General features: G+C 40.6%; 1 protein-coding gene across 1 annotated transcript in view; it reads right to left on the bottom strand.

Annotated features, from left to right (window-relative positions):
- Positions 1 to 26174, bottom strand: part of SPIDR (scaffold protein involved in DNA repair) — a 211153-nt gene that overhangs the window by 57386 nt on the left and 127593 nt on the right. The window contains exons 9-10 of the mRNA XM_082479360.1: positions 13946 to 14156; positions 11847 to 12097 (exon numbers count right to left, since the gene is read on the bottom strand). Of these exons, the coding sequence (XP_082335486.1) occupies positions 11847 to 12097; positions 13946 to 14156 (462 nt within the window). The remainder of the gene's footprint in view (positions 1 to 11846; positions 12098 to 13945; positions 14157 to 26174) is intronic.

Raw genomic sequence — 26174 nt, 5'->3', positions numbered from 1 at the left:
CACTCTCGAAACTCACTGCGGGATTTATAATTTCATTGTGCCAAATATAAAACAAAATTGCAGAAGAAAGAAAGAGACTCAGATTTATCCAGAACATATACAGAAAAGGAAAAAAATATCTATTTAAAGGAAAAGAGGATGCATGCGACTCCAAGGTTACAAATTCAGACAGAAACATGAGGATACTGAAGTGCCACAACACTCGGCAAAAAACCTCACCCTGCACACACATTCTTCATTATTCTTTGACTGTTGGACTGTTTATCTGCTATTTTAAAATAGTTTTGTCCTGAAAAGAGTTACTTTGTCACTGTTTCTATGCATTTCTTCAGCAGCTGACCTCAGACCGAGACAAACCCTCGCTGGGAGGTCGGGCAGGCCGGCGTGCTATCCCCTCCGCTAGGCTGATTGCAATTCCTTCTAGTCCTGTGTCTGCTGGTTCCTAACCATTGTCACAAGCTGGAGTTGTCTGAACATTAGCCCACCTTGCAGGAAAAAGGGGAGCCGCCTTTTAGAAGCACATAAAGCATAGAACAGTACTGCCCGTTTTCAGATTTCTTTTCCATTTCAAAATAATGGATGTGTATTTTAAAACCTCAGCTTCTGAAGTCCCACCAGTAAGTAAGAATCATTCCCTGCTTTTTTTATTTTTTCATTTTTATAGAGGAAATCCTTTACACAAGGCTGATGAAATTTTGAGTTCTTCACCCAGAAAGCTTAGAAACACTCAAAAGTACATTTAAAAAAATTCTAATTTCCAAGTATCATGATTCTTCATTCTCATGGTTTTGTCCGATCCATTATTTTTGTTTTTAACTTCCTCTGTTTTGCGCTACCCAAACAGCAACTGCAGCCATGTCGGTCACCCCCAAATCCAGCTTCTACGTATTTAACGGGGATCAAACAAAGGTTAGAATATAATCTATTTGGCTACGCAGGAGTTTCCTAAATCTAACATACAGATGTTATTCAACAAGACGCAACCCTTTGCAAGCATTTAAAAATAAATTAGCCGATTGCAGTTTATTGATTTGCTGGAGTTACAACCTCCAAATTATAGGTGGCACCTCTTTTTGCTTTGAGTTCTCCTCCCTTTTACTTGGTGCTTATAACCTGATTTCTGAGTCATTTCTTACAAATCCATGACCTTAACAGAGTCCCTCCCCACTTACACTACTGAAGTGCCAACAGTCTGAGAGCCACCAATTTTCCTGACTGTAGAAGCATCCGCTTCAAATGCCTGTTTTCTCAGGATGTTATAGCTGCAATTCTCCCCCAAACCCTGGCAGTCCGAATACCACCGATGACTCAGACACACAGAAGCACCAAGGTATAGATGAGCTCCTATCACCGGTATTTTTAGTCATGACCGAACAGCGCAGGCTGCAGCAAGAAAGTTTTGGCAGTTTTCAGCTCCCTTGCTAAGGAAATATGCACTTACAATTAAATAGAAATAAAGACATTAAAAACACTTTTGCAAAGATGAGGCACTGAATGTTTTTGCTAACAAGCTGTTCCACTTCCCATTTACATTGTGTTACTATGCTTAATTTATAGCTCTATATTGAAGATGTGACATAACTTGTTGTTCCAATCAAATTAATTTCCTTGAACATTTTTCCTCATGTCAAACAATTTACAAATTTTGGCATTTGTTCAGAGGCAGGGGAAAACACATAATCCTGTTATTACGGGACAAAGACAAGAACATCTGTAGCTGTCATGACTAGATAACATTTGAGTTCAATAGTGGGGAAAGTTGCTGCCTCAGAGAGGATATCCATAGCAGGAATTACATAGGCTCAAGGGAAATGAATAGGCAGACCGAAAGGTAACTCGCACAAAATGGAATTTAAATACCTTATGACCACTTTCATATCGTTTATATGAGGACCTCAGCTCGATGCATTACTTCCTTCTCCCACAACCTACCATGCACTCCCTCGCGTGGGACTCTACTTCCATGATCCCAACCACACTTCCCACCTCTGTGAAGCTGAGACTACAGTGCAATCTCTTATCCCACCTCACTAATGGTGCATTTCTTGCAGTTCCCCTGTTCACTCACTCAGAAACAGAAGTGAACGTCTCCTTGCTGGTGGAGTTCCTGCTGCACGTGCTGAATTGGGACTACGACTGCACAGCTGTGGAAGAGACCGTATCCCATCTGCCAGGAAGGCACTTGTAACTACGTGGCCACCCTTGGTCTAGAATAGTTGGGAAACTACTGAGAAATACAGAATAATTGTATACTTTTATAATCATTTCCTTAAAGCCATCTTCCTAGGTAAGAATGATGCTGCTGTACAGAAGAAGACAAGATGAGATCATGCAGTGACAGCGCAAGTTCCAAGTGTGGAATTGCAGCACAAATTGCAGCAGAAAGTGAAAATGCTGTAGAGATTTTGCTGCATCTTGCACTGGAACTTCGCTCCTACCTGCTATCTACATTCGTGTGTATGTGAAAGACAGCAGGCAACAACTTCCCGGGCAGAGGACCCAGCACAAGGTCAGGGAGAGCCTGCCTGCTGCCTTCACTTCCGCCTTTGCCTCCTTCCTTCCACTGCTGCAGACACGAGGAAGGCTACTGGGAGCAATCAATACCCTCACCCCACTCTCAGGTGGCCGTATGAAGTCAGCTTTCAGATGCAGCCCTTACACCTCTCCTTGCACAGATCTGTAAGTGCCTCGGAACTGGAGGAAGCAGCTGCACAAAGATATTTACAGTTGGCTGGTGGTAACTGCCTGATGGCTCAGATTAGCACCTCCAGAAGGGCAGGATCTGGAGCAGCTTCTGGGAGACCCTGCTCAATGACTGGCATACCACCAAAAGTAAGAGCGGCAAGAGTTGGGAAACCACCGATACAGAGAAATAATTTTTAAAATATGTGTATAAAATTCTGTTGCCATGAACGAAACACAACCCACAACACAAAGACGACCAAAAACTACGCTCTGCAACTTCATGACATCATTCTTAGTCCATTTAAACATGAAACCTCTCCGAAATATATTTTGCATTCAGTCCTAGCCTTAAGCTCTTTTAAAGCAGTTTGTCCAGAGGAGCTCACACTGCAGCCAAATACAGGCTAAGTATCTAAATTCAGTGAGTTACAAAGCCGCTTTGAATACATATCAGGCAGTATGTATCGAGTGAGTAATTTCCTTTTTTCTTACTGTAGGACTAAAATTACAAAAATAACTACATCTCTGTTAACTACAATCCCACTCAGGTGCTTACACTGTGAAGCGTAATACACAGTAAGCTCATTCCAGGCCTTTGCACATCACTTTCCTCCTTTAAGGAGGATGTTCTTCTCCAAACCCTGTGAAGCCCCCTTTAGCCAAAGAGGTGGTTGAGGCAATAACGGAAATGAGTTTGAGGATTTCAGCACAGCCTGCGGCGGATCCCTACCCAGTGTGATGTTGCTGACTGCCTTTGGCTGCAAGAAATGGAAGAAAACCATCAGGCACTGCAGCCAGTCAGGACTGAACGTGAGCGTAAGATAACTTTGTTAAGTGTACTTATAAGTCACATACTTATTTCAAACCACAATGCTTGCTGAAAGAACTAATTAAGATTGTCTTCTCTGAAGAACTTTATTTTATTTGTATTGTTTGCTGTATTTAAATCTTTTGTATTCTAGAAAAGACAGTGTTTAAAAGCTTAAGATACAGATGTACAGGCCTGTCTCCCAGCAATATTGTCCCTTTCAAAGTCTGTCTTGTCTTAATTACTAGAGCGTGCCCATAATTTTAAAACCACATAAGACAGTGTATTCCTGATTCTATACTCTTTGGGACAAAAGACCTCTTTCTTCCCAAAAGAGTAGGAGTATATTCCTAACACCTTCCCAAGGAGTATTGTTTTGTTATATCCAAACAGAAGCTTTTACAAAGCTGACGACAAAAAGTTATTTCTAAGGATCTTCCTTTTAGGAAACCTGCTGTTCTACTAAATCTATGCTGATGTTTCTTTGCACATCCACTGATCTATGCAGATGCTTAAGGCTGTGCATACAAATAGTGTTTACCTGCCCACGTTGCACAGAAATTATGTGCAATATTTGGGTGGTTAAATTTCTCTCCCAACTGTTAGCTCAGTGTGTGTCCATCTCGGCATTTCTAACTGCTCATGGTCCTTGCCTTCTGTACCATGGTAGCAGGAAAACAAATCCCAGAGCACGATCCGGCTTTTATAAAAGGTTCGGAGAGCTCCAGCATGACTTTAACACTTCCTCCGGATCAGGACTGAAGTCATGTAGCCAGTGAAAGGTAGAGGTGTAAAACACACATGGAGGATTTCTGCTCTCAGTTCTGTCAACCACTTAACTTCCCGAGATACAAAAATTCAAGGGGAAGAAAGGTCAAAACCAAGGGAAAGATTCCATACCTTTTACGTAGGCCATCTTAGAATACTTCTTGACAAATAACAGGTGCTGAAAAATTACTATTCCTGGTTTAAACCAGACAATGTACAACAGCACATACTTTGATCGTGGCTCTAGGGCTGGAAAATTACCTTTTCAAATTGTTCGTTTTCTATTCCCTAGACTGGTCTCTACTACAGGATAACGTACGGCAGGCCATGTCACTCCTCTCGTTCCCCTTATTTACATATTCCCTCGAAAACAAGCAGTTGGGTGGATACAGCCATAAACCAGACAGCAGCAGTAAATGAGGTGTTCCGGGTGCAATAAAGCTTCCCCAGCTTTCTAAATCCCTGTATACAATCATCAGACGTGGGAAGTATGAAAAGGTATGGTTACAAGGTAAGTGGTGGTCAATATGCAACTCTACATAATGATGCTTCCATACCATTTCTCTCTCTATGTTATTTATGGATCTCTGCAATTTCTCTATCATGGGGAATACATCCATAAGTAGAGCTACTCCTCCTTCTTGACCAACAAAAGGCTTGGGGGGGGGTGACTACCTTCTGTGAACATATGGGCACTACTGATCAGTCTAAGTGCTTGAGTATGGAGGAAATTAAGCCAGCAACCAGTGTATTCTTCTTGCTAGATGCATACAGGAGCCTGCACCGCACAGCGTTGGCCATCTGACAGTCGGTTACTATTCCTGCCCATTTACTTTCCAAAGAGACTGAACCCCTGTCACACTTGTGGACTATGCTGGCTACCGTCTCCTTGAGGCTCTTTTCTATATCAGCACTTTCATCCCTGCTCTAAAATATTTTAGAACAATGGCAAATTATTTAATTGCCTATTCCCAGTGCAGGGCCGAAAACCAGTGGTGTATGTTGAGGGGTCCTTTTTTTCCTTTGTACAGAGTATATCAGATAACAGTGCTTTCACCTTGCCCTTGGACAGAATAAGATTATGTAAATATTTAGCACTGAAAAATAAACGGTAATGTCAAATTAACAAATTGTTGTACTACAGTGGCACTGGAAGAAGCCCAAGTTCCATCTATCTGTCTGCAACATCAGGAGCGGGGAAAACAGACTTTCAGGCTATCTGGGCAAAAGCACAGGGAAACTACAGTGTTAAATATATAATACAATTTAATATCTCTGCTGGACAAGGTGATACCAAAGCTGTTTTTCCAAGTCTTTTGTCCCTACTTTCTGTTTTAGTGGCTCCAGCTTGAGAATTACAAATAGAGCAGGGTGGAGGCAAACGGGAATAATCCAAGTGTCAGGGAGTCTTAACTGTGAATTAAAAAAAAAAAAGAGAAAAAAAAGAGAGACTTCAAAGCAGAAACAGGTTATTAGACCTTGAACCACAGCTGTTAGAAGAACTATTACAAGCCTGTCAAGTAGCAATTAGACTACTTTGCAAGAATATTAAAAGCACAAATCTTCGCTTCTGAGAAGGATCCATAAAGGGGAAATCCAAGAAAACGACTCGCTTATGGAGTACTCTCTACTGCACTTCAGTTACCTATTTCCTGTTTATTTCCCACTTGAAAAATCACATCCCAGAAACATAATGTAATTTTAAAAAACTTGCATTTATGACCATTCCATTTAAAATGTTTTGTTGAAAAAAACACAAAAAACAAATGGAATGCTGTAAACAGATTTAAGTCAGCCACAAAAAACATTCTGACAGATGTTAGCATCTGTGAACATGGATCTTTCACGACTGTCCTTTCCAATCTGGGCTCCTTTCAAGTAAGAAGACCTCCAGGGTTTTTTTGTTGTTGTTTACGTCAATACGCTTTATAAACTTTAAGCTAGATTTTCTGTACCAGAAGGGTGGCTTTTCAATATATTAGTCCACCTACTTGGAATGCTAGTTGTAGCACTTGACACTCAACTTTTAGTTGTGCATGCTGCCAGACAGGTTAACCCATTGACTAGATTTGTGTTAAGATAAACAGCAAAAGTCATTACAGGAAGAAAAAGAGGAAATTCAACTTTGAAATAAATTAGTTTTACAGGATTACCACTTGCCAATAAAACCGTTTTACACAGAATTACGTAGGAACAGACGACTCGGAAACTTGCTAGAGTATAATGAATCCCAGCAACTGACTATCGTGTTTCTGGGGGCCTGCTCCGAAAGAGAAATGTGACTTTCCCCACACTTCCATTTTTTCAAGCCACTCAAACAAATCCTCGGGTCTTCTAAATACTTCGCTCCCCAAGGGTCCTGCTTGCATGGTAGCAGGCCTTTCCACTTCCCTAAGGACTGGCAAACTGAAAACAAAATAAAGAGCAAACTCAAAAGAACTATTGATGACTAGTGCGTAGAGGCAGATCACACTATTTTTTAAAGTAAGTGTACTGTCTTTCTCTTGTTCTTGGAATAGAAAGTTATAGCAGGCTAGAGTGCTGATGTTCAGGTGTGAAGTAGGTCAAAACATACGCCAGCAGAAGCGAATGGAAAATTTCTTTAGTCACCCACAAACATTTTAAAATGTGGATTCACAGCTATAGCTAGCATTGTTTTATATTAGCAGTGGTTAGCTTCTCCTTCTTAACAGACAACACCCTTTTCTGTCCAGCCTCCCCATCCAAATCTTTTGAGCGCTCTGACCAGTTTAACTGCCTAATAGTCCTAAAAATGCATCTATTTTCGTTTCACCAACTACCATACAACCAGCCCTGTCCTTTAAGGCATAAAACTGACTAGCTCTATTTTTTACTGAACTCACGTGGCCTGCTCAAAACAAACAGATACTGGCAAGAGCAATATCCAAATTATACACTGCTTTATCCCAGGAACACAAAGTACAAGGCCGACGCAGTGAGTCAGACACCTCAGAGCCAGCGAGCTCCTCAGGTTGACAGGAGTCTCTTTGGGATCCTCATATGTGTAAGCCAGGCCTTTTTCAAAAAGAGTCAAAATAATCGCGTTTAGACAAACATGTGTTGTGTCATTAGCAAAAATATCTCTCTCATCAGAGGGGGAAAAGGCAGCAAAAAGTATGCCAGGAATGCTGGAAATGGGCAGACAGTCACGGCGAGTCATATTTTCTTCTTTTTTTTTTTTCCCCCCATGAAACTCCTTCAGCATGAAAAGTCCATTTGCAAGAGCAGTTAATTATGTGGGGGAAAGGCAAATGATTCGACAATAATGCAGGGAACGTGGGACCAATTTATGTACGAGACAAGCTGAAGAACTTCTCAGTCTCTATAATTATTTCTTAGCGTCCTCGGAAAATGCTTTAGATATTTCAGCTAAACAGACGTAAACCATTCAGACGTGTTCATTTGTCTATCAGTAAAGGGCTAGATGCCTGTAGGCACTACTGTAATTTCTGTGCTTTACCCATGTTAGTAGTTTTAACCAAGTAAATGAATCCATTTCCTTACAAAGAAAATAGAGATTTCTCCCACAATTTTCCATTCTCTTTCTAGAAACTGGATGCCTTGAACAAAACGCATCACTTCCCCTGCTCCACATTTAATTTCATGCCTCTTTTCATTTTACCATGTTTTTTACGCTTCCCTGTGGCAACAACATCTAGGTTATTGCGAAGTGCTACAAGAGACGATATAATAAAACAGCCTGTCTAAAATACAAATCAATTAACTATTCCCCCATGATATCTAATTAGAAACTTTTGTTTACAAAACAATGAATTATCTAACTCACCTTGCCTCATAAAATACAAACGTTGCTTTCATGGCTGTTTTACTTTTCAAAAAGAAGTTTACGAGAAGAAAAGAGGTTTTTCTTAATTACGAAAGAATGAGCCATCAGTTGGTTCAAAGGACTGCCAGAGGGCGTTGGACCCTTTTGCTTCACTATCAGGTGACAGACATTTTTGATAGAGGAGAAAAGTCTCGTGTGGATGCTTATCAGCCATGGAAATAGCAGCTGATAAAGCCGGGTGAGGTGTTTTCCATTCCTCAGTCTTGAAAAGAAGTGCTCTTTCTCTTCTTGCAAAAGTGAGTTGATTTTTCTCTTCAGGATCCAAAAGACAGTCTCATCGCTGCAAATGACAACAACCAAGCTCTTTTTTTAAGCTGGGAGACCTATAAAATTTGAGGGACTTAAAACAGGCCAGTTTAACAACTGCATGTGAGAATACCTGGCTACAGCACGTACTCAGAAGCAATGGACCCTCATTTTTTTACTTTATTTCTATTTCAAGTTTGATATAAGAAGTGCAGTCTGAGATTTCTGTTTTCTTTCACACAATTCCTGTGAAGGGTGCAGGCTCGGGCAAGTTAACTGCCTCAATTTTTTAAATTTTTAAAAAGGGTAGAAAGGAGAACCCTGGGAACTACTGATCTGTCAGCCTCAGCTCTGTGCCTGGGAAAATCATGGAATAGATCCTCCTAGAAGATACGCTAAGGTACATGGAGGACAGGAAGGTGATTCGAGACAGTCAGCATGGCTTCACCAAGGAAATGTCCTGCCTGACCAACCTAGTGGTCTTCTATGATGGAGTGACCATATCAGTGGACAAGGGAAGAGCTATGGGTATCAACTATCTGGGCTTCTGTAAGGCCTTTTGACATGGTCCTCCACAACATCCTTCTCTCTAAATTGGAGAGATATGGATTTGATGGGTGTATTGTTTGGTGGATGAGGAATTGGTTGGGTAGTTGCATCCAGAGTGTGGTGGCCAACAGCTCAATGTCCAGATCAAGATCAGTGACAAGTGGTGCCCCTCAGGGGTCCATATTGGGACCAGTACTGTTCAGTATCTTCATCAGTGACACAGACAGTGGGATTGAGTGGACCGTCAGCAAGTTTGCAGATGACACCAAGCTGAGTGGTGTGGTTGACAGGCCTGAGGGATAGGATGCCATCCAGAGGGACCTGGACAAACTTGAGAATTGGGCCCATGTGAACCTCATGAGGTTCAGTAAGGGCAAGTGCAGGGTCCTGCACCTGGGTTGGGGCAACCCCTGGTATCAGTACAGATTGGGGGACAAAGGGATTGAGAGCAGCCCTGCCGAGAAGGACTTGGGGGTGCTGGTGGATGAAAAGCTGCACATGAGCCAGCAACAGCCCAGAAGGCCAACTGTATCCTGGGCTGCATCAAAACAAGTGTGGCCAGCAGGTCGAGGGAGGTGATTCTGCCCCTCTACTCTGCCCTGATGAGACCCTACCTGGAGTACTACGTTCAGCTCTGGAGCCTTCAGCACAGGAAAGACATGGACCTGTTGGAGCAGGTCCAGAGGAGGGCCACAAAAATGATCAGAGGGATGGAACACCTCTCCTATGAAGAGAAGCTGAGAGAGTTGGAGTTGTTCCGCCTGGAGAAGAGAAGGCTCCAGGGAGACCTTATAGCGGCCTTTCAGTACTTAAGTACTTTCAGCCTACAGGAAAGATGGGGAGAAACTTTTTAGCAGGGCCTGTTGCGATAGGACAAGGGGTAATAGGTTTAAACTAAATGAGGGTTGACTAGATATAAAGAAGAATTTTTTACAAGGGTGTTGAAACACTAGCACAGGTTGTCCAGAGAGGTGGTAGATGCCCCATCCCTGGAAACATTCAAGGTAAGGTTGGACACGGGGCTGAGCAACCTGATCTAGTTCAAGATGTCCCTGGGGGTTGGATTAGATGGCCTTTAAAGGTCCCTTCCAACCCAAACTATTCTATGATTCTATGATACTGTGTGATTGCAAGTTAAGTATACTTTTGGTTAAAAGTTGGAAAGGAAATATGGAGAGGGTATTATCATTTGAACTCTGCTCAAATTGATGGTGTCAAAAATTAGCCTGAGTAATAGACTGTCAGCTGCCCTGACTTTTGATCAAATGTAGCCCTCTGGAAGAAAACCTACACAGATGAGTGCTGTTCTCAAAATCACATATTGATGTGGGGCTGGTAAAGTACTTTTCCTCTCACTTTTTAAAAAATATATATTGTAGCAAGAATGAATTAAATACAAAGCAATGAATTCACACAACAAGATGTACTGATTACTTTTTAAAAAATAATGCAAGTTAAGGTCAATATAACTATTATATGTAAAGGAGCTTTTAAAAGCTCTGTGGGTGATGACCGAGCTTGCATTTCAGGAAAGAACAATCTTCCTAAATTCCTCCCGGAGGAACTTTATTGATCAATGAGTGCTGTAAATTATCCAGTGGCTTACAAAGTCACAAGAACTGGGAGAATTCCAGCGCTTCCAAAGCTCAGGAAGAAGGACCTGTGAGCATGCTACTACCCATCAGCAGGGTGGCTTAGAGGAACTCAAATTCTACAAACCTTTGAAGAATTCCTTCAAAGCCTGTTGCACACTACATCTGCAGAGTTCTCAATGGGACCTTTTAAACTAATTGCCCATCTCCATTCAGGTCCTAAACTCTGCAGGAAGATAGATCTTCTGACATCCCAAAAGGCTGAACTTAGAAGCTTTATATGAGCTCTGCCACTGTAACTCAATTTAATAACCTTCCTGAGTGAAAGCAAAATCAAATGTATGTTACCTTTCAAAATTTTAAGCCAGCATGAACCAAAAGTTAGTGCAAAACCAAAGGAAGGAAATTCAATAATAGACACAGTGATCTCAGAGCCAGAGTTGCCGAGAAAGACTTTGAAATGTCTTTGGCCTTAAACCTTGAGGATCATAAAAGGAGAAGGAAAGGATTTAACAATTCAGTACTGGTCAGACGGGGAAACTGTGTCTGGCATATCTTTTGTACTTATGAAAACAAGGTCCCATTCTTGATTCCCTACGCTGAAAACAGACCAGCGTTAGGATGTAAAGACTAAAACAGAAGAGGCTAAACCCACTGGTCTAAAGATGTATGCTCCAAGGAGACTGCATATAATATTTCTGCATTGGTGTTAATGTTTTGACACCGGATCACTTTTTACTGCAGAGATGATGAACTGCTGTGACCTCCAGACTTCCAGAAGTCAACAGAAGCTTTTTCCAGTGGCTTCACAATGTAAATTTACATGTGTACACCTACATTTCTCTAATGGCATCTGTGCGAAATCCCCACTTCAGAAAAGCCTTTCGTTTCTCCATCTCTCTATGTATTTCTCTTTTGTTTCAAAAGACCACTCTAGGACCATAATTTACTAGCAAAGCATACTGGAGACTGAAATAGGTAAATGGGAACTAACAGTTATTCTGTGAAACTCGAGAAACAGTATAAGATGTTGACGATCATCACTGTTTTTAAATTAACTTCCCATTAATTCATTTTCAATCTTCCTGTCATCTGTCGAGGCAACACATGAACTATAGACAGATCCTTCCCTCCTCTGGGCAGGACTACTTCTATGTCATACTATACTTACTAAAAACCTACACCACTTCCGTCAAGAGCCCTGCGCCTTGCTGAGCGTGCTTATTCCCCGCAAGCTGACGACTAAGAATGACATTTCTGAACTCCTCCTCTTCAGTTTCTCATATATGACAGTCTCAACAGGAAAATTTCGACGCATCTTATTACTCACCTAACATTTGGTGGATCTGAATTTATGATGGGTGTTGCACAAAGAGGCTTGTTTCCTTGAACGTGGCTTCTGGAACCTTCTCTCGCAGGCAAACAGTACACCCTTTGGATCACGACTCGTACCTGCGCTTCTCTCCATCCCACTGCTCCCTGGCTTTCCACCATTTCAAGCAAAGAATCATTAACAGCACTCCGTGTCAAGAGATGCTGTTTTGAATCACAGTTGTTATGGATTTGCGGAGCACAAGCAACCTGGTGAAGGAAAACCCAGTAACAGAAACATTTCAGGGGACCTTGAAACTATGTAGTGCTAGAGAGTAAAACTTCTGCATAAAAAATCACTGCAAGAAGTGCAAAATCAATTTAAAAATACTTACTGCACTTAAACTAACTTACAGACTAATGGCCAGTATTTATTGTGGATTTTTAATGAACACTCAAAAGAGTTGAGCACACAGTGCTCTCCTGTATTTAACGGGTGGCTCTGGACTGAGGCAACTCAATCCATGAGAGATGAGAGTGACACGGGCAGGAAAACAGAATGAATATTAGTACTTATGATTCTTTCCCTTGAATTGAGTTTCATTTTTAGTTCTTTGATGTTCTGTTCCTTCCTCTTCTAAAAATGGGGTAAAATCCATTTTGAATGCTTGCGGACTTACAGATTAAGTTGAAAATGAACAGGTGTCTAGTTTTATAGAACAGTGTTAGTTCTCAGATTTACACATTTCAATATAAAATATTTCATCGCATAAGGATTAGATGATTAATGGAAAGTATAAAACTTAAAAGGTTTTATACCCTAATTTATTCTTTCGCTACTTCCAAAACATATTTTATGAATAAAATCTTCCAAACTTTCAAAATACATTTTATGAATAAAATTATGCTGCATTTTACCTTAATCTAAATGATTCACTTCATTAATTTTAATTTTAAAATAAATCTCTCCGTACAAATTTTATGCAAGTATGGACTAACATGGTCTATATATATAGGCTCCTTCCCAGCATGAGCCAAATTTCTATTTTCACAATAAAACCTGTTTTTATAAAAAGCTGGGTGCCAAGAAAGGTTTTCAGAGTCTTACAGACTGTGCCGTAAGTATTATCCACAAGTAGAGAAGGACAATTTGCAGTATTTAAAAGAAAATTGTGGTACGATACTATCCTTTGTCTACAACGTGGTTGCAATAAAACTTGTCTACTATTTTTTAAATAAAGTGGGTTGGTTTGTTAGGAACCATGAGGGGAACAAGTAAATTGTTCTGGTTTTTGACTACCACAGTAGAAGCTTTTTACAAGGTAGAGTTGAAGCAAGAAAGGAGATTAGGCTTTGATTTATGTAACTTTTTCATTCCCAGGCCTATAATGGGAATTATATATAAGGCAAATACAAAATGTTGACACTCGGTGTTGTTTATAACATTTGTAGGGCCAAACTTTTCAAAAATTAAGTATTAAGAATGATTTTGGGTGGCCAAGACAAAGCCTTTACACGAGCCTTCCTTTCAGACAGTGCTGGCACAGACTATCAGAAAACCAGATCCCTTAAAATACCTCTGCTTGTACGACCACAGCTAGAGATAGGCAGTCAGTAGTCATTTTAATACAAACAAAGTCAAAATAGGAAAGAAAACAAATTGAACGGGCGGGAAAGAGGGGTGGTGTTACCAATTGATGCTTTAAAGAAAGATAGGATCGATTAGGAAATTAGTTAAGAAAGAAGAGTGGGAAAAGGGAATGTTTATTTAAAATATCTTCAGTGAGTCAGCAGAAAACAGATTTTATTTCAAATAAAGCTTAGCTATTCATCTATGAAGAGAAAAGTCAATGAAAAACCAAGCTACGATTACTATTTAGCACAGTAGTGAGACTTCAGCAAAATAACCTCACAGCAGTTCAGCATTTGGATGGGCCAAAACCCTCCGCTAAGCAAATATTATTAAAATAAACATTGCACATTATTCAGCCTTGGCTAAATGAAAGTGGAGAAACCGAACAGGTCAGTAATTTAGAATTTTTGGTTTTGTTATGATTTCCAAACATCTGCTCACCAACTTCTTACCAACTGCTAAACTGTGAACCAAATGGACCTTACCTGATTATCTGAAGATTCCTTGAAGATTCCATCATCAAGGTCATCTAATCTGAATGTCTGTGCCAAAGATATAATGTTCTTCTTCATAAGCATCTTCGTAAGGCCATATGTCTTCTCTCTTGTTTCTGAATGTTCACTGAGCAGTACCTTCTGACTAAAATACGTATTCATGATAACAGGAACATCTGTATTTTTGAGAAGCAGTTTTTGCCTGGAAAAAAATAATTTAAGTGTCATCAAATCCATTACAAGTTAAACTACCAATAAGCACTATTTTAAAATGTGCTGTGTTGCATTTCTCTCCCCTTTTTTCTATAGTTACCACTAAAACACTCAAAGGCGTGTCATTCAAATTGCAAATAAATCACCCCATAGACACAGTCAGCTTGGGTCAGCCCTATTAACTCAGGCATAGCCCTGGGCAAATAGAATTCCGCTGCATCCAGGGAGAACTTACACCGGGAAGCCAGCTGAGCTGATGAGCCCTGTGAACCCCATCTGGAACCCTATCTGGCTTCACACAAACGCTACTTCATGTCTCCACGTGGTCAGCGCAGAAGCAAGAGCATGAAGAACCCCTGCATACAGCTACCGAGGTAAAAGCCATGAAGAAAAGATTATTAATCCTGGTCTGTGTTAATTCAGAGCACCGGCTCTGCTGGACCCAGGCTGGCTCTTGCAGAGCGGGACATCCCTCCCTGGGGAGTGCTTCCCACTGACCCAAATTCATTCCCACTGCAGCCAGCCACGAGCTGTTCCTTCCACTTTCTCCTCTCTTTTTCTAAAATCAAAATCTTACGCTTTTCCTACAATATGCCACATATTATTTTGCCTGTATGTTTGCTGATGTCATAAATGTGCTCTCCAAGACCCAGTTTTGGTTTCTAGTGACAATGTAAATTCCCAAACAGCTTCACGTGCAGCAATTTCTCACCTATTAGATTAAGGGAATGGTTACAGAATCTCTAAACACACAACAATTTAAGGCCAAAACATGTCTCAGTGTTGGGATTTTTTTCATATGCTAGTATCACAATTATACATTTAGAAATACACTTTTTATATTCACGGGATACAAATCTAATGAAGTCAGCTAACAAAAACAATCAGTAACCTCATTTTCTTGAGACTATCAAAACAGAAACAAAATTAACTTAGTGTCTTTATTGCAGGCTGTGTTTTTCTGCTATTAGATTTGTATCGCTTAGGAGTAAAACAAGGCCCCCTGCCTTGGCAGCAAAGCTGCGCTGACCTAAGTTCAGAAGTAACTTCAGGACTTCAGTCTCCAGACTGCTCAACAGTCATATCTCAACAGGCACATTATGGAGACGAAGCAAGCTTTCACGTCTATGACATTATTTGTCAAACTGCAACCGTATAAAGTTAAAAAAAACAACCCAAACCCCACTCAAAAATACCGATTTCTGATCTCAGTCCGTAATTCTGACTTCTGATCTCGGTTCATACGAGATCTTGACCATGGTCTGGTTTATGACAGACACGTTCATTCTCTACAGAGTGGATAGCTAAACGGAAATTAATGCATATACATTTTCAGAAGAATAGGAAGAGTTGCAGCAAGTTATTACATATAATTCCCATTTTTTTATAATTAGGAAAAATAATCTCTGCCTTTTCTGTATTAGGAAAATAATTAGGGAGACGATCTCTGCCTTTTAGAAAAAAGTATACATTTAAAACTAAGCTTGCTACGTAAAACTATGAATCATACACGCAAATTATAAAAAAGCTGTATCGCATCTATCTGTGAACACTCACGGAAGTTAAGATTTGAAATAGAAAATTCATGCAACGTTACGGCATAAAACGAAGTACTGAACCACCACAATGCCTTACTGCCATCTGTGAGCTCTTCAGATGTAAGCGAGCAGCAGTTCATCCCTCAGGGACACTCAGTCCCTTGACTCCAGGTGAATTTGCTAACAAAGGTCCCAGTTAAGAGCATGAGAGCAGCTCACAAGGCTGCCAAATTGACACTGTCTGAGAATTTTCTGCATTACAGGATTAAAACTGAGGAATTCGTTTGCTCAGCAAACAAAGACATCTCTGATCTTATGAGATTTTTAAACTGTCAGTACCCCCTTTTTTCGAAAGAACAAATATATATATAAAGTTTGCTACAGATCTCAGGAGTTTGGGCTGTCTTTATATGCAGATGTGGAATGAAAATTTTAGCACCTACTTTCTTGAGACGTCTGTGTTCAGACCCAAAGTAAACAGGAAATCTCTCTGAACACGAGACTGTTACGTCACTAATGTCAGAAGAATGTTTGCTTGATCTAAATCATCTCATTCTCTAAAAAAATACTGACGTTAGTAGCAAATCATTCGCAGGAACTCTGAGGTTTATGGTTTTATTTTTATTTTCCTGTGCAGATATGTGATCAGCTTTTTTTTTTTTTTTTTTTAAGGCAGGTAGGTTTTACTGATACCCAAATTACGTGTACCATGGTTTTGCTATGCCTATGCATTCCATGCCTCGAGTACTTTTATAACCACCAAGAGCTTTCTGGGCTCAGTTTTCATCATATCTTTACATGGGTAATGCATAAATTACTGGCTACTCTGCATTTCCACAAAGCAAAAAAGGGACATATATACACTTTCAGGAGAAGCCCCCCCATTTCTTACCTCCAATTAGTTCACTAAAAACACTTTCCTTCAGGAATCATTTGTTTTAGACCTGCATAGGGATTCACAGACTTAGCAGTAACTCTTCATCTAGGTCAGAGGAATAATCGTGGCAGTCTACTTAAATCTTCCCCGTTTCTCAATGGACAAATTCCTCCCAATAGGAAATGAAAAGAACCAGCAATAAATAGAAATAATAACCAATTGAAATGAAAGAAATAAGAAAAAAGTTTGTAATAAGCTCACTATTTTGTGTACAGGTGGATGGCTAAATGGAAATATTTTATGTTTAGATATACATGTAAGTATATAGAATATATACAATGTATATTCTCTCTATATAATAGATAATAAAAATATATTATATAAATTATTCCTAAGTTATATACACTCTTCAATGTGAGTAATAGAATTATTAATATAATATGAATTAATGGAATGAAAACTCTGTCCTTTTCCAGAAATTCTTCCTAGTATTGCTCAGCTCAAACAAGCTCTGCAGGATGGGAATTTTGATCATCATCATGGCAGAAAACTCTGCATTGCCATCATACATTGGTCATACTGTTCTCTTTGCAACAAAGGCAACCATGCTAGAAACACCCACCCCACCCCCCTCTCCCTAATTCTTTTAGTCTGCTTGAAAGATACGGACTAGGGCAAAGACGGCCTATCAGGCTGGAACAGCTGGTAAAAAAAAAAAAATCACTTCCCCCAGCAATCCCTGTGGTCCAGAGCTGCATGTGTTGCCCCTGTGCCTGAGACATCACAACTGATCACCTCAATCTGTGTCTGTTTCAGCTGCAGGTTCTCTACAGCCAGAAGCAGCCGTCCTCTGTGCGATGCAGAGTACAGCCTGTGGCATCCCCTTAACAGATAAAGCGTTAAATGGGCATTTCAAGTCGCTTGTTACTTCTCTTAAATTTCTTCTTTTCTATCTGCTTCATTGTATTTAAAAGCTTATTTTCAAAGAATGAGACATCATCTCATTCAGCAAACCACACAGACACAATGGAAAGAAAATAAAGTTCACTACAGAGTTAAAAAAACAAACAAACCCCCTCTTGTACTCTCTGATTTTCTTCTTGATCAGCAAAGAAAATTTAAACGTTGGATTAGTAGTCGACTTCCTTAATAACTGCCTTTAGAGGAAAGGTTGTTTGTAATGACCTGAAATAGAGACTGTGAACTTTTTATACTACAGGGCATTTTTTTTCCTGGTATGTAGACAATCAGCAGTTGCCGTAACTGGTCACATGCTAAAGGAACATGAGGCAATAATGTTATTTTTTTTCTTTTCCAGCAGCAGCTTGCTTCTCTCTCCAAGGCCGTAGCTTGCTTTTTCTCTTCCTCCCCTCCTATGATGCAATGGCTATCTATCTGGCAGAGTAGAGGCAGGAGATGTCCTTGCCTACTTCTCCGTTAATCGTGGTCTAGCACCATTTGAGATGCAAAACACGTCGGAAACTCACAGCACGGCAGAGTGTAAAGTAGCTGAAGTTTCAACTTGAGGCAGGGTCTTAATCCCGCTGCCAAACAGTCGGCAGGTTCGCACTGCGGTCTGCCCCTCGCAGCCCATCCACAGGCTCAGCCTGCGAGAAGTTGTGACTCTGTGGCAGCAGCCAGCTCACAAACCACACGCTTCCGCTCGGTTCTGCTGACATCAAACGGCGGTGCTGGTTCATGAACTCAAGATGACTCTGGATCACTTTAAATTAGAGAACATATTTTTTTGTTTGCTCTCCCTGGGTATTTTATTGGGCTTTTTTTCCTTTTCTTTTATAAAGTGTAAAACGCCTAGGGCATTTTTTTAAAGGGTACATTGCATTAACCGAACACTCAACATTTCAATGACCTACAACATGCACTGCAATTATGAAACAGGCTAATTTCAAGTCTCAGAACAATGATTTCTGCATAAAGAAGGTTTAACGCCCACCAAGTAGAACAGCAGTAGTACACGCAGGACAAGAGCATGCCAGAGCCTTACGCTGCTGCCCAGAAGCATGAGGAATCATCCCCCATAGGAACACCATACAGGGCCCATCCCTAACGTCCTAGGAATCACTTATTTCGTCCAATATGGAGGAAGTTGCTCATGCTGCCTCCCGCTTGGGGCTGAGTCCCGTTTGCAACGTTTTACCTGTGAAAAATTTTAACATGTCCAAGAAATGCCTGAGCACCGAAATAATGACACTAACTAAAAAAACCCAGCAAATTTCCCAGGTCCCAACAGATCTCTGCCCACCTACCACCCAAGGACAATAACTACCTTCCTAATACGTAGCCCAAATCGAAAAGCCATTTGGAACAGACCTACCTTCTGCCCCACCTAGAGCTTGCCCAAACAGAATTTTCATCCATGAGTGAGTAATCTCACTACTCGCATGTGAGCCTCTATCGGCGTCATTTACCATCGCTTGAACAATCTGTATGAATACTGTGTTTGCGAGCTCACACTTTCATAAAGCAAAACTTCTTCCCCACCTCAACCTCAAAGACAGAAAACAAAAATCAGCTGCTATCTCTTTCTTTGAAATGATCTTATTCAAAGCAACGGATTATTGTGGGACAAGCTCTCCAGGCTGATTGTACTCTTTTCTCCATGAAGAAACAGCATTAACCATCTAGACCGATGTCCAGAGTCATATATGTCACATACAGTTCTCAACCGTGTCAGGTTTCCAAAGAAATGTAGCTTCAGCACCTCAGAATAGCAGCTCTGCAGAAGGTGTAACAATAAAAAGTCACTCAAGCTACGTCTAAAATGTCTACTTTTAGAGTATGATGCATTTTATTTGTGAAGAACTAGATATTTGTTTCCTTCCCCTACTGGAAAAATATTTTGTCTGAGGACTCATTCCATGAATATAACACAAAGAAAATAATACATAGCTTTTAAATGTATATATTGTTACAATTCAGTCTGTTACCATTTGTCACTCAACCTTAAGTAAAAAGCAAACTCTAAGGAAATTAATTAAACAACACAAGTAATGAAAAAAAAAATCTTCTCTATGGCAGCATAAGTTCTTTCTGCAAAACAATATTGTACTCTGCAACAAAATTACTTGTAAACCTAAGAAATCACTCCAGCAAGAAATTACAGTACACAAAGCCAACATTTTTATCACTGTATCATTTTACTAATTTCAAAGTAATCATATAAACTAACCACTGGCTTGCCATAGTACTGCCTTGTGAAATGTGACACCCTGTAGCACAAAAAAAAAAAGTTGTATGGAAATTTTCACATTTAAGAAGAGCTCTGCTATAAAAAGCTTGTGGTTAACATTATGCACTATTCTATCACACGCCCAGTGCTCTCACCTCTGCAGGGAGGTGCACTGTGTGCTAACTGAAGAGGATGTACAAGTCTTCTGATGTAGGAAAGCACAGATGGATATCAAAGCAAATCTCATCCACCCCCAGAAAATTACTGTAATACCAGGCTTTACCAAGACTGGAAAGTAGGGAAGTTTCTCAGAGCAGTCCAGCCACTTGCTTCGGCTATGAAGAAAGCACCTGAAATTTCTAGCATTCTGGACCACAATTTATCATGACAAAGCTTAACCTTTGGCACCACCAAACATAAAATTCCACTCACAGGCTGTGCTTATGTACAAACTGACATGAAAACAACCTCTTGAGCTCATTGGGGTAATACTTTTGAGAGAATTTGCTAAAAATCTACTCCAATGGTGATGCTGAGATTTTTTTAATACCTAGCACGTAAGTCAGGCACAAACCAATTTTTAAAAGATACAAAGCTCTATTATTAAAATAAACTGCACACAATAAAGCACTAAACGAGAAAGTTGCTTTAAAAACAAAACAAAAATACTCCCCGACACACACTATGATTGTGTTACAAGTAACTAGGGAGATATAAATATCGTAGTTATCTTTTCATAATCAAGATGTTATGAAAGAATTCCAATCTGTGTGTTTACCCCATATATCAACTTGTGTCTGACTAGCCACGAGCTCATTACTCAGACAACTTCTTCTCTCTGCTCCCAGTGCTAAACTGCACGTAGGGTTTGAGGTGGCTGAGGGAGGATGGCTGGAGCCACCAGAAAGTCCAGGGATATGTCAGAGGGATTCTGAATGGCAAAAAAAAAAGGGAAGCAAGCAAACTGCAAAGTGACATCATATTAAAACTTGTGGTGAACGTTAGAGATAACAAAAATGGCTGTCCTGGTGTGAGATCAGAGGCCCATCTACCTTATACTCTTGCTGAGAGCAGCAAACAGCAGATGTTTGAAGTAGACTATGAAAATAAAAGCAAGCATCTAGTGAAAGTTCTCCAGAACGCTCTCTAATAATTTCTAAAAACTTCCTAAGGCAGAAGTAATATAGCAGTTAACAGTCCTTGTTAGACTTTTCTTCCAGGAACTTACGTGTCTGCTTTTTGACCATTTGTACATTTGCAGCATCCACACCATCCTGCAGCATCCACACTGCTCTACAGTCTAATTACACGCATGTGAGAAACCACTTCCTTTTATTTATTTTGATCTGTCACCTAGCGGTTACATTGCTGACCCCACTTCTTGCTTTTAAGAGGCAGTGAATAATCATCCTTCTCGATGCACTTCCTAATACAGACCTTTATCACATCCTCTCCCAGCCACTGGTTTTTCAAGGTGAAGAGTCCTAGTCATCTTAGTCATTTCTCATAGGGAAGCTGCTCCACACCGCTCCTTGTCACTCTTCTCTGATATTTTTCTACTTCTGCTACGTATTTTTGTTTCAGAAGACTGAAATTCCAACCTAAAAATGCACCATAAATTTCTACATTGACATCATGAGGTTTCTGACTCCATTTCTAGTTGTCTTACCATTCTATCTATTTTTCTGATCATTAGATAAAACCCAAGCTGAAATATTAATGAAGCTATCAGAACACAAAACCCCCACATTCCTGGATACTAACAATCCAGAGTCCATCATTTTATATGTGCACTTTGCATTTACCTACCATTTCCTAGTAAGAGAGGTCAAATCCTTCCTCCAGCCCTAGTTCTAAAGCACTCTATAGGAGGATGAACATATTCCCCCGTCCATAGGATTGTGAGTACCACAGTGTGCCATTGAAGCGGAAGGAAACCTGCATAGTATTCTGTTGTACAGAAGGCGCTCAATTCTTTATTTCCTTCGTAGGCACTATAACGCGATAGAGATTTGAGGCAACAGATCACACCAACTTCTCTGCCTGTGGTAGAAAGGTAAGGAGTGTGGCCACTCCGCCACCGTTACACAGCATCACCAGTCCTGGGGTATCAGGAGAAGCTGCTTCTCAGGCCAGAAGAGCTCTGCAGTATCCACCCAAGCAGCTGAGGGCCACACGTTAAACTGAAGAACTTAAGCTCAAGGTATAGAGTGTCAGGGTGCTTGGTTGGTTGGTTCAAGTTTGGAGGATTATCGGAGAAACTTTAACAAATAAATTCCATTTAAAAGACATTGTTCAATGTTTTGTAGCGATTATTAAGAACACCAGCCTTTTCTCCCATAGACATTCGGCATTTGCTATTGGCAAATATTCTTTACGAGTCCATGCTTGCATACATGCTCACAGGTGTCTTCACATGCACAGTAGCAAGAACAAATACTTATCCCTGAGCAAACTCAAGTATTCAGAAAGACAGTTCAATATATGCATATACTTGATTTTACTTAAGTATTTTATTATTAAACCTAATATTAAAAAAAACCCAAAGCACACAACTACAACACAACCAAAAAGCTCCCCCCAGACTTGTTCTTGTACTCCTCTCTTGTCTCTGGGCATTTCCTATTGTTTCTTGGCCAGGTCACGGAGCAAGACCAAATTCTGGTCTGGTCTGGTGAGGTCACTTCTTATACAGACAAATCCAGTGCTATCAGCACATTAGTACAGGGAGAGTAGCTGAAAGTAGCAGTAGTTCTGGGTTCTCCAGTAGCACAAAGGGGATCACAAAAGGTAGCGAGAGCTTGCTCAGTGCCACAGCAACAGAGCACAACAGCAAAGCGGAAGACTCCCTGTGAGCTGGCCAAAATCTGCTTCAGCAAGAAGGTGGGCAGGAGCCCAGAGGTCTCAATGAACAGCTCTAGGCAAAGGGAAGCAGCTGCATCCCTGGCACAGAGAGCTGTCGCGCAGAGCTCCAGAGGTCCTTAGGCAGGTTATAGATCAAGTTTACCTACCCTGTGGTCCACTTCAGCTTTACTGAGCTGCGAAAAATCCATTTTTTTCACTGTATTTGCTGCTACCATTGATAAATGCCTAACAAGGGTAAAGGCGGTATGGATAAGCCAGAAATCTGTTTTAGGCAAAGTCCTGCCGGCGGTAATCCACCCACCACAGTCATCAGTGAAAAGATAGCAACGCTAGTGGCCAGAGTGGGAACTTTTTTACTGTAGACGCAGCCTGAGTGAAACTTTCTGCGCAAGGGAAGCCCAGCGGCTCAGACTGCCACGGAAACACTGCTCTTCTGTGATAAACAAAATACCTTTCTTCTTTTCAGGGTGGAAAACAGCCCTCAATAGTGCATGTACTTTAAAGTTATCACTCACAAGAATTACTTTCAGAGCTTCATTTTGCTTCTATGTAATAGTGCATATCTTCTCCATTAAATCGCAATAGAGGGATTCCATGGCATTGCACTCTCACAGTCGAAACAAGGAAAAACCCTCTGAAAAATAACATTTAAATTCAACATTCTCCTTAATGTTGGCTTTTTTTTTTCTTTTTTGAATCAAGAGCAATCTTAATAATCCTGCATTACTTTAAAGATATAATTGTACAGAACAAGCAAAAACTTCTAGTTCTAATATTGAAATCTTACACTGGCAGTCTCCAGATCATTGCTTAACTTTTGGTTTGTTTTATTTCATGGAACAGTTGCAATGACAATTAGCCACGAGATCATGTCTGGGAGAATTTTCATACTGTATCACACTATTCTTACATACTCGAATTTCTTTTTTGGATTCATGTAAGAGGGCTGATGACTCGGCAGAGCAGACTCAATAAGGCAATGAGATGGACGAACCCCTGGATTGTTTTTTTGTGATCCCATTAGCCTTTGGAGGCTACACAGCTTCAGCATGTTCTAGCTTCACTTTTTCATTTAAAAGAATATTTATTTCTAGAGGGAAACAGTCTTTTCTGCTTCAGATAGAGGAAAATTAGAGGTATAGTGGAACGATGAAAGCCCTTACTATTAAAAAAAAAAAAAAGTACATACAGCTCTGTTTCTATGTTTCTTTAAAATCTTCAACACCTAACAACCCAATAAGCCAAGTTTACCCACCGTAATTCTTGGTGTTGCATGGTCATATGAACACAGCTCCTTGAAATTAATTATAAGCCAAGTTGAAAGAACAGGGAAAATACCAGACAAATCATTACAGAAATAAAACCTACGAACAACTTTTTCAGAACACGAACAAGATCTGTATTTTCCTAGAGGACTGAAGAAAACAGAATTGCAACAGAGTTGCCTGAAACACTATCATAAACACAGTAAAACTTCTACAAGCCGGATACAAACACACCCACCAAAGCAGGGGGCTATCAATAACCTTTAAAAACTGGGAAGAGTCCTGGCCGCAATAAAGTTGTGACATTCGGTCACACACAAAGGACCAGTTCTTGGACAACCCACTTCAGCTAAAGAGCTCTGCAGAAGCAACGCATTTCCAAGGGAAAGGAGCATTTTGGAGTATGGGTATCTCTCACTATTGCACCCAGCCCTCCCCTGCCGAAAAGAGCAGAAACAAAACCTTTGAAGTTGAGGGAAAACACCTGTGAAAACATACAGATTTTGGATAAAACCGGGGAGAGAGACAGAAAGGAGAAGGTGTGCCATCATGGAAATCTTGGCCCTGGCAAAGCAAAAAACCCTGGTTTAAAGTGAGGATCGCATTCCAAGAACAATTAGCCAGTACAGAGAAATGTTTATACAATAAAGGGTGAAAGAACTTCCCTACACACGCATTTCCCAAGCAAACAACTGTAAGCTAATCAGAGGCTTAAACGTATCCCATATTGTTTAACAAAGGATGGCATCCCTATTCTCAGGCTGCATACCAAGTTTCAGAAGCAGGATTTTGCAGCCAAATGCGAAAACCGGAGAAATATGAACCTAACGAAGGATTGCTGACTGACTTCTTATAAAGGAATTATTGTGCATTTTGTTTTTCTTTTCTATACTTTTCACTCTATAGTACCTGCACTAAAATAACAGCAAATACAATATCACTGTACAGTACAACAGGCTTTACACTACGTCCACAGGATCAAACTGGCCCCTGTTTTTGACTTGAGTCACATGCTATCACAGGCAAAACCAGGAGGAAAAAATCTTTGACAAAACAATCAGGCTCCAGCAAAACTACCTGCTTTTCCTCCTCAATACTCCCACTACAACCGAAGTACTATTGGTAAGAAACCATCTTCTAACTCCAACACAAATACGTTGGTGCCACCTGATACTTATTGCTACCATGAGCCAAAATACTTTTTTTTTTTCCCCTCTCTGGTGGCAAGACCCTCCCTGCTTTCTTATTTATTTATTTTATTCTTTATTTAAAAGAGTGTTCTCTTCCTGTTCAGCCAGGCCAAGGGTCGGCTTCTCTTAGTCTCCTTCCCCAAGGAGCGCACCCTGGTCTGCAGCCACCCTGTTTGGCCCTTCCTGCACTGCTCCTGCTGGTGCTGGCACTCTGCAAGGGAGGAGAGAGCTTCACTCTGGTGTTCAGGAGCAATTCAAGATGGACCTAAATAAAAATTATTCTCTTCCCCAACTGCATCACTGACCAGGACATGCAAAAACCAAATATAAATGCAATAATACTAGCGCGTTCTTGCTGTAAGTTGCGCAAGTGAATATATTTAGGATATTGTATTTTAACACATATTTATACAGCTGTTTTTTAAATCGGTTATTTGTGTTCTGTATTTTCCTCTTTATCAGTTGCTTTAAAAAAAAAAAAAGCAGCATACCTGAAACCAGTGCAAAACTGTCTAGTACAAATAGTGTTTGAAGAGGAGTCTTTGGGCTGAGTTCCTCTATGTACATGTGTTCAGCTGAAAAAAACGTCCAGGGCATGATTCCCGGACTACGATACAGGGAAAAAAAGAGGAGTTCCCTGGCTTAGTTAGCATCAGAGGAAAGACACAAGGGAGTCATCAAGGGAAAAGAGGCCATTCTGTCACTCTGGTATGTGCGTGCATATACACACGAAAGTGCATACACATGTGTGTGCGCTCCATTCCCTTCCCTCGCCTGCCTTGCCCCTGCCCCAGTGGGGAGGGTGAGCTGGCGCAACATCCCCTCCAGGGAACAGCCCTTGAAAGATCTGATATGGCGTTTTTACATTCAACTGACTGCATGCAACATTCCTTTCAAAAAAAAAAAAAAAAATTATCTGTTTGCTTGCTCAAAGCGTCACAAAGATAATATTCACGTCTATGACCCTGACTGTCTCTGGTCAAGAGGCAGAGATATTGTGCAGACCGCGTTGTTTTCCAGCACCCCTGGGATGCCCGCCAGAGAACAGCACTGCCGTCTCAGAGGAGAGGGTCAGATCCCTC

Source organism: Vanellus vanellus, assembly GCF_965231255.1.
Source record: "Vanellus vanellus genome assembly, chromosome: 2".
In the NCBI taxonomy this organism is placed as follows: domain Eukaryota; kingdom Metazoa; phylum Chordata; class Aves; order Charadriiformes; family Charadriidae; genus Vanellus; species Vanellus vanellus.
The sequence above is the reverse complement of the archived record's forward strand: the minus strand, read 5'-3'. Positions and strand labels throughout refer to the sequence as shown.